Source organism: Athene noctua, chromosome 15 (assembly GCF_965140245.1).
Source record: "Athene noctua chromosome 15, bAthNoc1.hap1.1, whole genome shotgun sequence".
Lineage (NCBI taxonomy): Eukaryota > Metazoa > Chordata > Aves > Strigiformes > Strigidae > Athene > Athene noctua.
In genome coordinates this window covers 5,656,726-5,671,154 of record NC_134051.1, presented here as the reverse complement: position 1 = coordinate 5,671,154, position 14,429 = coordinate 5,656,726, and the positions used below count along the sequence as shown (strand labels likewise).

At 47.7% G+C, this 14,429-nt stretch overlaps 1 protein-coding gene across 1 annotated transcript in view; it reads right to left on the bottom strand.

The window, feature by feature from the left end:
* The window catches only part of CACNA1H (calcium voltage-gated channel subunit alpha1 H), a 255,390-nt gene that overhangs the window by 76,609 nt on the left and 164,352 nt on the right, over window positions 1-14,429 (bottom strand). The window contains exon 10 of the mRNA XM_074919769.1: window positions 9,961-10,373. Within this exon, the coding sequence (XP_074775870.1) occupies window positions 9,961-10,373 (413 nt within the window). The remainder of the gene's footprint in view (window positions 1-9,960; window positions 10,374-14,429) is intronic.

The following is a 14,429-nucleotide window of genomic DNA, read 5'->3' as shown; positions in this document are numbered from 1 at the left end:
ATTTCTGCAAGCTCAAGTGGGAAATATCCACTCCACTGTTAGCTGCAGGGTCAGTATCTGTCTGTTGGTCTCAGCCTGCCTGTCCATCACTCACTCACGGGTTAAACTTAAGTCTCAGGAACAGGGAGAATCTGTGCATAAGAAAGGAGCAGAGGTACATTCTCAGCGATCAAACTCCTCACACTGCAGCAAGGGAGCGATTCCTGCTACTTGGGGGGTACCTGTATATGCTAGTACTCCCGCAGTGGGAAGGAAGGGATGTAAATAACGTTAATTCCAGCCTGAACATTAGGTGATTCCCAGTGGCACCTAAAGAGGAGACAAAGCTAGGGAAAGAAGAGCAGGGTACAAGAGGAAGAATGGGAATGTTTTTTTGGATATCTTTGAGGAGTGTTTTGGTGGGTTATGTTGTCCTCAGAGAAAGTGGGGAGCCGGGTGTCCCCCACTCCCCCTCTGGCTCTAGGGGCTTTCAGAGGCATTCACAGCTCCTAATAGTGCTCAGCATAAACTGGGATTCCTGGCATTTAATCCCCCTGCACTTCCATGCTCTGCAGTTCAGTCCCTTGTACTTTGGCACACATATCAGCTGACACCTGCCAGCACTCCAACGTACCATATTAGTAGTTCTGCTTTAAAGACATTCAAGATGCTGATCTCTTATTTTGGCAACTTCAAGAGACCTTAGCACAAGTGAGAGATCTTCTGCAACATGGCCCCTGTAACACAGGCCATTTGCAAGGAGATAATTGCCCGGCAACCCACGCAGCTTTCAGACTCCCTGGCTGAAACTAATTTACACAAATGACTTTAAACTCTTTGCACTCTTTGCACTCCCAGGCAGCAGTGACTGGGGATGAACAATGCTGACAGGGTTGATGTTTCGCCTCCGAACCTTTCACGAACAAAAGGAAAACTCCAATTTTCTCTCATATTGAGCAACTCCCTGTGGTTTGATTTACTTCCTCTTATTGATTGGATTTGGGGCAGGTCGGAGCTGTAAAATTTCTGCTGGATTCTGGATAGCTTTGAGAGCAAGGCGCACCTGGGGAACACAGGGCCAGGGCTTTGTTCCCCTGGTCCCATCACCAAGCTCCAGGTAGAGCTCCTAGGATCAGCCAGCACACTCTGGCTTCACAAACCACCTCAATCCAAACTAACTTTAGACAAGTCCATGTATAGTCATGCTGAGAGTCAGAGAACTACAGGATCCGTCTATGTGCAGCAAAGTCAATTCCCTTTGAAGTATATAAAATAAATAAAACACTTATCTTTCTGCTGCTTTCTCCAGGGCCACCATAGTAAAAAGTTTTGGATTTGTCTGTGCAGGGGACAAGGACAGGATAGGGAGAGAGGGGGTATTAATTTGTACAGGTATCAGGCAGGAGAGGAAAACTCCTGAGAAATGCCTTCACTGGGGGAAAGAAGCCAAGTGTTCTTCCTGCCCCATCCTCCTCGGTGGCAGACTCCCTGCTCTAAGCAGGCTTTATCACTGATGCTACAATGCCTGTGCACAGAGTGTTTTTCCAAAATTGGGAGTCAGGCTGTCTTTAAGGCTGTAAACCAGACAGAGCAAACAAAAATAGAGCTTTGAAAGAATGCATGCAGGCATGCCAAATCTCCCTCATTTTTGAGTAAGAGTCTCACTCCTTTCAGATGCTGCTTTCTCCCCCCACCTCTCAAAACCATTTATAAAAAAGCATCCCAATCTTGTAACAAAGGATTCAGAAGGTGGTTTCAAGGAGAAATTTAAAGCTTCATTCATAATTCTAGAAAATCTCACTGTCCCAGCTGGAGAACCCTGGTTAAAACCTGAGGAAAATTCATGATTCAGGTTGACAGCAGCAGTAAACATACCTGTTTATATCCTTGCAGTGGTAATTCTCCTCTGGCTTAAGGTGCTAGATTGCTACCCTGAGCATCTTTAATCCTTTGCCAGCTGATGGGGACAGCTGGCTCTGCCTCTCTGCTCCAAGGTACCCAGAGAAGGGTGGTGTACAGGACACCTTAGCAACACCACTGAATCTCCACACGGAGCTTTTGGACCAAGTTGCCATCATTTCGTATGTGCTGCCAAACTAACCTCACTTTGCTCGTAGGTGTGGCATGACTGTCTTTTCTACACCTTCCTAACATTTTCTCAGTTAAATCTATTTTTAAGACACAGAGAAAGCAATCAGCCACAGGGAGTGGCTGGAAAGGCACAAAAGTATTAAATTAATCATGACTATTTCCTCTGCCTCCTAGCAGCTGGGAACCACCAATCTATAGGCACCATTAGTCCATGGCACAGAACCATCATGTATCACCCTCCCCATCCTCTTACCTGCATAGCCCATTGTGTAACATTCCTGTTGTATTTGGTTAGAATTTGGGCTGCAAACTCCTTTTCACAGAGTTTACCTGCAACCTCCAGGCATAAAAACTGGTGCTGGGAGAGGTTCAGTGCTCTGTTCCCATTTCCACTGTTATTATTACTTGTAATAACATCTAGCAGGCTCTGCCTGGGAGCCCCACATGATGGGGTGATGTACACAGGACAAAACGCAATCCTCGTCTTGTGGAACAAAAAATCCAAGACAAAAGATGGATACAGACAGACTGGGGAAGTGTAAGGAAGCAAAGAGACAGCCTTGGCTAACACGGGAGATGGTGTTCCTGGTGGACCAGCAGTTGCATCCTTCCCAGAGTTCCTGAGAAAATCCAAACCACTCCTTGCTTCCTGTCACTCCAGGGCACCTTCCTCTCCAACCCTTGCCAATGGTGCCTAAGCACATTTTCCTGTCCCCATCGGTTGGTTTGGCTGTCTCAGTCTTTTGCATTTCCTCCTCTGCTGTTCTCTGCTAACCCTGCTCTTGTCCCTGCAGGCCAGCTGACTTTCAGGGAGGCAGCTGGAAGGATGGCAAGCTGCTGTTGTGTGCAGTACCAAAGTCATGTGGGCTGCTCGGAGGAATAAGGGGCTCTGCACGTCGCCTGCAGGCACCATGATGTCTCTGGAGCTTGCTGATCACAGCTGCCATGAACCAGACGCTCGAGCTCCTCCTCAAACTTGTATCTTGTCACGACTCAGGCAAGGGACTACCAGGTATGCCTGCTCTGGAGTATGGAGTGTGCTCACTCCAGGGTGTGCTTACCTGATCAAAGCCAACCTCCCTCTCACCAACCCCCCTCCCAGATGAAAAGCATTCACCTGGCAGCTAGCAGGAAGGCGCAGACTCAATGCAACACCACACTCTGTTTGTGAAAGCCACCTTCTTCATTACAGGCCCCTTCTCATTGCAGTTTCCCTTTGCAGAAAGCAAACACCCTGCTGGCCAGCTGTGTCAAGCCTCCCTGCCTTGGAGCACATTAGAGCCATTGTCAGCATACCATGTGAAGCAGGCCGCCCATGGTTGTGATTTACGCACATTTTTGTGATGAAATGCAGCTGGCAAGTGCACTCTGCTTTCATTCTTGAGGCTATATTACACTTGGTTTATTTTACCTGCCAGTTGAAATGCAAACAATCTGTCTACAATCTATATATAACCACCCATTGCCATCATGTATGTTTATGAAGCATGGGGCTTTCATGGATTCAGTCTCAGAAGCCCTGCAGGGTTGTCTCAGCGACTCTCTCAGCTGAGCTGCTGCATGACCCAGATGAAAGAAACACATCTGGCGGGTCCCCTTACACTGCGGCTACACAGCGTGGGTCTGTTACTGGTGCTGTGCAGATCTCCAGTCTCCGTCTCCATGCCACAGCTTATGCTGGGAAGCGTGTTACTATCACCTGCTTAAGGAGTCTGTCATCTTGGCAGAGAGCAGATGTGATTTATATGGCCAGTCCCTCGCCATAGAGAACAGCTAATGGCGTGAGGGGAAGGAACTGAACCATTGGTGGTGGTAAAACGTGCCTACAGTTCCACAGGGAGTATCCTAACATTATTCCCTAGGCTAATGAGCACATCTATAGGAACCAGATCAGACTGCAAACTCCCCTCACCATGACTAGCTCTGTTGTTCCCCTGACTCTCCCCTGACTGCTCAGTATGTCAGCACTCAAATGAGTTATTACACCCAGTTTCTGCATTGGAGAGGTGCTGTTCCTGTCTGGTAGGAGGCAGAGGAATGGAAGGATCTCTAGTATGCTTTCCCTTATATAGTAAAAAAAAATATACCAAGAACATACAATCCAACAGAAGGGAAACAGAGCAGTGGAGGAGTCAGTTAAATTACAGAGGAGAGTAAGAGAGAGAAGGCTCCATGAACACCACTCACAGTAGGCTTCCTGTGGAAGGATGTGATTTACCCCCTTTGCCATGAGAACTGCTAAGGTCCAGCAGACAGTGATCGAGCCCTGAGCCGGGACACCAGGCTTTTAACTGCAAACATTTCCCATCCATTCATGCTGTCTTGCCTCCGATCCTCAATTGCCTCTAACACTGGAGTGACACTTTGACAGGTGTAAATACTCCACATATGAGCTGCTGCTGGCTCTGATCAGAAGCCTTGCAGCCTGAACTGTGAAGGTTTGTTACTGTCTTGGCAGAGTGGCTGTCTGCAGAAAAGGGGGCCTGAAGAAAGGTGGTCTGGAGAGCACTAAAAAGGTGGTTATGATCTTGGGGCACAAAAGAGGATGGAAAATATCCCTCTCATCCCCAACGTCACCAAAGCCCTTCTCTCCCAAGAGGTGGAGACAGAATTCAGGTTACCACCAGTTATTTGTTGAATAAGTCAAATTTCTGCCGCTCTGCTCAGGAGACACAGGATGTGTTCTTGACCCATGCAGCTTCCCTACCAAACCAATGCTTGGGGAAAGCTGTCTGCTTACTGCTGGGACCTCGGAGGGGTAGCAGGGAAGGGACAGCTTCATATGCAGCTGACAAAGCCCAAACTCATAAAATAAAGGACTGAATGAGTTTCACATCTTTTATGCAATAAAAAAAAAAGATATTGGGCTGAATTTTCACATCCTGGAATGGGCTGGGGTATTCTGTTTGCTTCAAGTCCAGCCACTGTCTAAGTTCTTAAAATTGGATCATGCAGAAAGTTTGAAGAATGAACAAGTTCTGCCAGTTGAAAGTCAGAATCTCAGATCAGGATAATATTTTATTGACTCACAACTCAAAAGGAATTTAAGCAATTTGCTTCAAACACTGCTGAAAGATTCTCCTCTGCTTTCTGAGTAAGTGCTGAGCTTTCCAGGCCAAACCAATTTTTCAAGCCCAAATTGACAAATGCTAAAATAGAATGTCACTAGAGAAGCTAGTTGCTACCTTAAATCACACAGAATTACTTTTATTCCAGAATAATAAAATGTGCTACTCAAAACCAATACTTCTCTTGCACTAATAAGCAATGGACCACTGGGTGCCCACCAAAGTCAGCTCCAGCCTCCTCTGAAGAGAGCTGCTCTGAACAGAACATGCCATGGATGAGGGATCAGAAAAAGCAATTAAAAGCTCTTTGACCAGCAATAGCTTGGAACAAATACTAATTTGTACTTCACCTCTGAGAAGTGAATATAAAATAGCATTTCTAGTGTCATTTGATGTAAATTGAGCCTTTTATGTGGAATCATTACAAGTATCAACAGCTACTTCTGCAAATTCCTCTGGGGAGCAAAGTGGTGGGGTCTCTCCTCACAGCTTAAACCCGAGTTCCTCATGGATGAATTCAGAGTTCACCCTTCTGCAGGGATAACACCAGCATCTCTCCTGGACAAATGAACAGGACTCTGTCCTACTGAACAACTGGAGAGCTGGGAATCAAGGCAGACCAAAGAAGTAGCAATTATTTTTTCAGACCAGCCAGTGAAACACACACAGGAGCTGACTCTGGGACAAAACGGTATCAGCTTTCAGTGGCAAAGAGGCACTTGGAAACAGCTCCTGGAACAGGACGTGCCTGTGCCAGGCACCTCTCCCCGCTGTCCCAAAGGCATGGAAGAGGTCATGGTTTTGGAGCTCACTGCTCCTGCTTGGTTGCTGCAGTGCCATGGCACGTTCTCAGATACTCTGGAGAATTGTCAGCTGCAATGAATGCATAACAAAATCATCCAATGTATTGAAATTGCCTGGAAGATTAATGCAAGAATTGCCGCCTTTGTACTTCGCTTTTCTCATCTGTGGGAGTGCTAATTCATGCTGGAGATAGACAAATAAATAAATAAAGCATGAGAGGAGGGAGTGAGTTAAATAAAAAAAAAAGGAACTCCAAACCAGCCAATTAACCTTTGAAATACAAGTTGTGCTGCTGCTAACTAACAGCATCCTGCAACCTCCTAATTACCAGCCATGTACAACGTGGCAGTTGGAGACAGAGCTGGCTGTTAACCCTGTGGATGCGCTGTGCGTGAGGATCTGATTGCTGCTAATGACTGAAGTCCCAAAGAAACTCGCTTCCCATCATCGGCTGCCTCCTGCTACCCGGATCTCCTGCCGCAAGCCGGCTGTGCTGCCATGAAATCTCCAATCTGCCTCTGAGAGGAGCAGGACTGCTAAAGGACAGCTCTGTGCAAAGCAGTTCTAGCAGCTCCTCTTTTTTCCCATGAGTCAGCTAGCTGCTACAGTGGTCGTGCCCTTAGCCACAGGACAGGATCCTTGCCTAAAAGGGTATTATGTGGCCTACGTGCATTAAATGGCATGGTGCCAGCTATGTTAGCCAAGAGCGGCCAGAGTAACCGTGTGAGCAGATTGCTGGGAGCTTCAAATTCCCATAAAAACACATATTGAGCCTTGAGGGGATTTGGATATGGACAAGTCTCTCATTCATCTGGAGGCAGCATCTGGGACTGCGGCAGTACAGACACAGATCATCTTCCTGTCTTGTCAAAGGGTGCTACCAAAGTGCTCCTATGGCACACATACCCCCTTGCACTGTGGCTACGATAAGGGCCAGCAGTGAAGCCCACCGGCTTTTGCCTCCAGCCTGGCACCTTGCAACCTCAATTTCCTCATCCAGAAGATACAGACAATAATGCTCGATTGCCTCAAGAGGGCTCCGTGAGACTTCTCTGCAGAGCGCTGCCATGTCCCGGGATGAAAGGAAAGGTAACACACCAAGGACTAGTACTGCTCTATCTTCCACGCCATATGCTGTTCAGTACCCTCCACCCCTCACACACACAGACAGGATTGATGCCTTGGCTTTGAATAGCACTCTGAAATAAAAATGTATATGGTGTGCCCATCTATTTGCAAAGCCACTGATGACTATGAAGTCTGAGACGCCGAAAAAGAAAAGCAAGCAGACATTAATAATTTTTTATAAAAAGAAATGGGAATTTCCTTACAGACAGTGAAGTTTAGGGAGGGCTTCCCTGTGGCTGCAGTACTGATTGCAGCCCAGTTTGATAAAACCTATCAATGGCTGACAACAAGGGGCAAGAGTCAAGGGAACTTGCTTAAACTGTTCCACCCAGGGCAAACGTCTCCGTGGTAGGCGATGTTCTGCAGGGCTTCAGGGCCCATGAGTCCCCTGCCCATGTTGCTGTCAGCAGGCGCAGAGCACCGGAGGCCTCCCCAACGGGAGCTGCTGAACTCTGCTCTCTGGGAAACACCGAAGGGTTCAGTGAGCACAAGAAAGCAGAGGAGAGCCACAGAGCAGCTCCTAAATCCTTATGACTTGGGGAATGGCCTCCAGATTTGCCCTTGGGAGGGTGGACTAGGAGATGATGGCAACACCCATGTCTAGTTAAGAGCCTGGGGAAGGCTCACACCTTCTCACCTTGTAATATCTGCTCTGAGCAGAGGTGCAGAGTGACTGGGCAGCATCTGTCACTCAGTAACCAGAAAGCTGTGATTAAACTGTTTTTCCTGGCAAGGATCGTGGCATACCCAAAATGAGCCATTCTCACATCCCCTCCATCCCAACGCCACGCTGTGGGTTTGCAACAGCTTCGCTCAGGCATCTCCTCCTTATCTCCAAAGCCAGGCCTCCACCCCAAGTCTTGCAGCCAATTCTCACACAAGGAGGGCCGTGGGTTCTGAAATCACCCCGCTTTGCTCACAGAAGCTCTATGCTTTCATGCCAAACAGTCTGGGAGCCTAGAGCCATTTTCTGTTGCTTTGGGACAGTGTCTCAGCCTCTGGTGATGCCCTAGAGGTCACTCGGTTGATAGGAGAGTGCTTGGGCGAGGTGTTTCGAGGCTGGGCTCTGACAGCTCCATGACTCGTTATCCCCGCTGCCTATCAGAGACACTTTGCAGTGAGGCACGTGGAGGAACTTTTACAGGTTTCACTTCAAAATTCCTCTGTTTTTATTGGGCCCACGCTGGGCAGTGCCTGTAAGCAAAGCTGGCGGGAGTCTGATGCTCCTTAGCCAAGAGCTTCAGAATCTTTATTGCCATTGGCTTTAAGATGGTTTAAAGCAAATCTTTTACACGGTAAAATCCAATATAAACTTGCCGGCTACAGATTTCCTTTGTTAGCAGCAAGGATGTAATTATCACAATTTACCTTTATACGAGTGATTGTGGACACACTCCATGCAATCCCTGGGCTTTCTCACTGCAGCCTGCCTAAGGTTTTCCCCCAGCACCCGTCATGGCAACATCCAAGGACTGACAAAGCTGTATCCGCCTGACAAAAGAGCATCCATGCAGAAATGCAGCTGCCGCAAGGAATGAATGGTCTATTCAAAGGCTACTGACAAGGTGTATTTCCTAATTTTAAAACTTGTTGTGGAACAACTAACCAGACAGAAAGCTGACAGCGACAGCTATTTCTTTGTTGGGTTTGGATGCTCTCCGCTGTGAGTGTGAACTAATTTATTGTTGCACAGCTGAGGTTCATGTGTTTTAGCACAGTACTTGCTTTTCTGAAAGAAAATGTCTCAGCATACAATATGGGGGTTTAAAGCACACAAGTGGAGAGAAAATAAAAGTAGCAACACTCTGGAGGATTGTTTGCCATGGTCCCAAGCAGGACTTAATCCTGGGAAATGACAGAACAAAATGCAGAGACTCTTGTCCTGCCTTTGGATGTACTCTGCTTTTCCTCCTCACTCCTGAGTGGACAGACCAAGGCAGAGAGGAGGAATACCTTTATAAGTAATCTTGACCTGCTCCTGATCCTGCAGTGGAGATTTTGGGGGAGCACGGGATGAACGTTGGACTATGCACCTCACAGAAGATCAGTATGAGGATCTCCTGGCCTCAGTGGGGTGCTTTTTCTGCACCTGATAGAGGCATCATGAGAAATTCCAGAGAATGTATTGAGAAAACAGTTGAAAGGAACCAATTTTTCTGAGAAAGAAAAGCCCAGAAAAGCATAGCTTTCCCCAGAGTGACCAACTGGAGATGCTCAGATGACTCACCTCCCTCTCCCATTGTACAGCCTCTTAGCTCCCATCAGCCAACAACAAGGACAAGCTGTCCTTCGCTGCCAGCACTGCTTTCTGCCATCACCATGTTCAGACTAGTACTGGAAACAGCGTGATTTCTCTTTCCACCTTCCAAACACTTAAAAGAAAGACCTACTTGCACCCTCTGAGATCAAAGTGAAGGTTTTGGAGCCTTCAGGGAAAAATTAACTTTTTTTCCTTTGCTGCTTTTAGCATTGCCTGACAGTTTTTAAGTCTTTATTTAAAGGTGCAAGATCAAAGAAGAAACCTCTGTGTGGGTTATTTGCACTACAAGATCCACTGTGCACCACCACCATCAGACCAAAGGGGTATTTCCACCAGAATAATTCACAGCAAACAACTTAAGCAGTCAGGTTCTGAGCCGCTGTGTCTTAACACACACATTTAAACTCTCCACACCTTGCAGCGCTGCCAGACACCTTCCAGGCTTTTTGTACACAGGATGCTCCAGCTCATCACACACCTGCAGGATCAGGCCCTTGGCCCCACGTGGGTTTTTCAGCTTGCATGAGAAACACTCCTCCTTGGGCACAGCTTTGACAGCCATCCCAAGCCACCATGTGAGCACCTGAAACCACAGACCCTCAGGGCTCTTCGGGCCAGCCCAGCACTCACCTGCTCGTGGTACTCGATGCCCATGCTCAGCGTGTTGATGAGAATGGCTATCATAATCCCCCGGTTGAAGTACTTGCTCTCCACGATCCTCTTCAGCTTGGTGCCAAAAGCCTTCCACAGGCGGATTACCTTGTTCCTCTCCTTGGGTTTTTTCTTCTTTTTCCTCCTCCTGCCCCGCTGCTGCTGGAGCTGGTCTCTGTGGTCGCCGTGCCGCAGGTCCTGGGTGAACTCATAGACGCCATTGCTGTCGGAGTCGCAGCTGTCGGACTCGCTGAAGGCGAACTCGGGGTCCTCCAGGAGGCTGGCGCAGAAGGGGCAATCCTGCAGCTCGCAGGTCAGCGTGCCGCCGGGCGGGCTGGGCAGCGGGCAGGCCGCGCTCAGCCCTGACAGCCGGCTGGGCGTCCGCCGCAGACCTGCAAGGGAAGACACGCACCGTGAGCCACCTCACACCCTCAACATGGCAGACAGCCGCCTCTCCCCACCATGGCGGCGCTGGGCCTGTCCAGGCCAGAGCAGCTTCTGTCGCATCCTCAAATAAATGTAAAACCTTAATACACCTTCTAGACATCCATCTTACCAAGCAGCTCTTGCTTTGTATCGTTTTTCCTTATGTTCCCCTCTCCCCAAGCCCCAACACTCACCCTCTATCCCCCTCCGTGAACATGGGGCTGAAGGGCCTCTCTCCACAGAGCGTGGGAGCCATTTTGTGTTCTGCTGCTGGAGGAAGACTGACTGGCACATTTTCAATTATTTTTGATTATATCTGACCATGCTAACATCATTAGCGGTGATCTGAGCCCTACCATGCTGTTACACCCAATTTAGCTAGCGCTTTCACTTAGCTAATAATGAGGCGGGAGGGGGAGAAACGGACCAAAGGTGGCTACAGACCTCGGATCACAGCTTGGAGAGTCACGTAGTCCCTTCAGTCTCCTTCATCCCTCCTTCAGGTGAATTCTTTGCTTGAGGCACAGGACTGAGCGTTCAGGGTGTTTTAAAATCAAACACGTTGCCACATGTTTTGTGGTGTAAGGAGAAATGTTGACTGCCCTCAGAAAGCCAGGGTATGAAGATTATACGGACAAGTGTAACAAGGATGATTCAGATGGAACTGGAAGCAGATTTTATTTCCTCATATTTAGGAACCAAATTCCTAGTTTCCTCATATTTAGGAGCCAGGTATTAATGGCTAAAAAAGCCCAAAATGGATCTGATTCTGCAAGCCTGGGATCCTTCCTACAAAATGACATTCAAGCATCAATGAAATCTTTCCTTGAAATTCAGGAAAATAAGGTGAGCGAACAGTTTTCCCCTGTAACATGCCCCTTATCTGAAGGTTGGACAGGGACACTTGGATCTGTTTTGGGGAGACCAAGCAAAAAGCAGTGGATGCTCCTGGCTCTGGGCCCAGGAGCTTGGATCTTACCCAGCAGCAATGCTGCTGATTTCAGCCACTCTTGGCTGAGGATGTCTTTAAAGAGAAGGCAGAACCAAACAAAATCACCCTATTAGCTTGAAAACTGAGTTGTGACAAGAGTCAAAATGTATTTTACTTGCCTGAATGTCAATCAGATATCACTGGCCTTCAGAAGACCCTTGCAGGAAAGGACTGTCCTTCTCCTGGTCATTATATCAAAGACACCAGGAGTATCAGAAATATTTGCCCCCTCACTCAACTTGCAGGCAGCACCAGTGCAGCACTGCACATTAGCACGGCATTTTTGATCAGGAGAGATCCAATGAGGAAAGACTGCAGCACAGCCACAGTAGCACAGATAGCAGAGGTAGTGGACTTGCCAGACATTTTTTAATGCTATCAACGTGTTAAAAATTATATGAAAAACACTGGCGCCACAGATGTCTTCAAAATACCAGAGTCTCCTTGGCTGCCTGCTAAAATAACCTCACAGCATTGCAGGGCACGAGAACACGGAGGAACAGGCTGTACTTTATGCTGTTCAATTCCACAACAAAAGAAGGGAAGAGAATACTCTCTCCCACAATTGCATCTTTCCCAGCAGACACCAACCTTGTTTCCAGCTGGGGCTGTGAGTGCCCTGGCTGCTAATGCCTCCTTAATGCTCTCAATTATCACTTGTGTGCTCTGCTTGCACAAGTCTTACAGTGAACAGAGTCTCCTTGTTGACTTACAAGAGTGGAGAGAGAATTAAGTGAAATATCTCTTTGTTTGCCCAAAGAGGCTGAGGCCAGGAGGGTTGGGTTGTGAGCCCAACTCACCTTCCCTGCTGAGCACAGGGTAGAGACTTGACATGGCTCCTTTGCTAAGTTAAGGCTGGGATGGAGAAAACGTGAGTTGGGAGCTGTGCCTGGCAGAGCTACACCCTCAGAAGTTAGCTTATTTGGCACTTAGAGATCCTCCTGAAGCCCGGAAGACACATCAATCATCCCTGCTGCACAAAGATGGTTGCAGCACAGAAGCAAATCCGACTCAACCCTGTTGATGTGGCAGGAGGGGCTGTGGCATGAGTGGGAAGGAGGGCCTGGAAAGAGCCAGAGCCATGGAGGGGAAGAGCTGGGCACTGACACGTGTGACAGAGTTTCCAGATGGACCTGGCTGACTTGCTTCCCTTCCCAGCCCCCGGGGTTCCTCAGGGTACCAGAGAAGCTGCCGCTCACCAGCTAAGAGCTGCGGCATCCACCCCTTCCCCTAGACACTGCCACACTTCTGGAAGAGACAAAATAATTTCAGGAGATTTGTTTAAAGCATTTTGGCACATCCTCTGGGCTGAAATGCCTCCATATAAAGAGGATACTATAATTGCATTATTAATAGCAACGCCATCTAACCTCTGCCTTTCGAAGAGCCACCACAGGTTACCTTAAAGTCTCCTATGTCACTGAAATGGCCCTGGGATGTCACAGTTGGGACTGAGATCTGATGCTTTCTTCTCCTGAAGAGGACCCCAGCAGCAGATCCCCTCGCAAGCATGAACAACCAAACCTCTGACTTGAGCACTGCCTTCCAAGCAACAGCTCTTTCTGCCCATCCTTGCTTTCCCAGTTCCAGATTTCTGCAGAGCCTGGGCTTCTGTGTCAAGGTAAATACATTTTCTCATAATAACCTTCATTAACTTGCATAGTTAAAGATGAAAAAGTGATTCATATAAAGCCCTTGCTTAACAGCAGAAGAACATTGCAACTAACCTTGCCCCCTTCTGCCCTCCTGCTAAGCTCCCAAGCGTACAGAAATGTCTGCTGAAAGCAATTTCTATAAACAATCTGCTTTACCCTTTTGTATGATCACTTAAAAAAAAAAATTAACAAAGACAAGCCACCCAACCTATTTGGCAAGCAACCTTTACTGTGACCCCCCCCCAAGCTAGGCTTGGTATTTTTTCAGCACATAACATCACTAGGATAAATATTTGTGTCCATGCACACGCAGATAAACAGTTTTGGAAAACACAGGCATTCTAAAAAGCAGATGATGAGTTTGGCTTAAAGAGATTAAAAAATAGAAGCTAGAACTTTTTGACTTTTTACTGTTTGAGGGCTTAAGACTATTTTTCAGCCTTTATCTCCAGCCATGAGGACATTTTGCAAACATTTTGCAAAACAGAAACCTAAGTGTTGCATGTAATCACTACTCCAGCAGTGGGTGATTTATATGTTAAGGGAGATAAAACCACACTAAGTAGCAACAACAGCGTGGCTGCAGTCTGTACAGATAGGGATGGGACAGAGGTACAAAAGAGTCCTAAAGATGTTCCTCATTCATTCAGATTGAATGGAACTCCAAATCTGCAGTAACGCTCAGTTCTACATTTCTTCTGCACGTGGGGAAAGACGAGAGGGAAAGCCCGAGACCTGTAGCTCTGCTACACTCCTGCTCTCACACACATCCTCTGAGGACTAGCACAGAGCAAGACCTTGTAGTGGCCATGGGTCTTCCCCCAAACCTTCTGCTCCTTCCTGCCAAAAAGAAGTTCAGAGGGTCAGGGGCCCATCAAACTAGAACTAGGGGTTTCTACAAGTGTCTGTTTTGAGTTCTTTCAGTGCCTCCCTGTTTTAAACGTATATTTCCTATACCTTATGCTCCTCCAGCAGTTTCCACCTGCTCTTCCCTTTCACGGTACCATCTCCCAACAACTGGGGCTTCTCTGGTTCAGGGCTGCAGCTGGCAAGGTCCATTATTCACCAGAGGTGTAATTCCAGGGGCTGCACAGATCTGTTCTTGGGTGGGAACAGAGGGAGAACCTCCAGGATACCACTAAGCACATGAGAACAGCTCAGAAACACATGCTTTGTAGCCATGGGAAAGAGGCCTCCAGTGGTGGCCTGAACTCACTGTCTGGACCATCCTGTATCTTGCTTTACCCAATGACTTCAAATGCAAGGGTAGAAGGAACAGAGCTCTCAGTCCCTCAACCTGTCCTACTTCTGGCTTCAGCGCTCTGGTCAAGTAACATTCACAAAACAGCCTCCATCTTCAGCACCCTACACGGCTA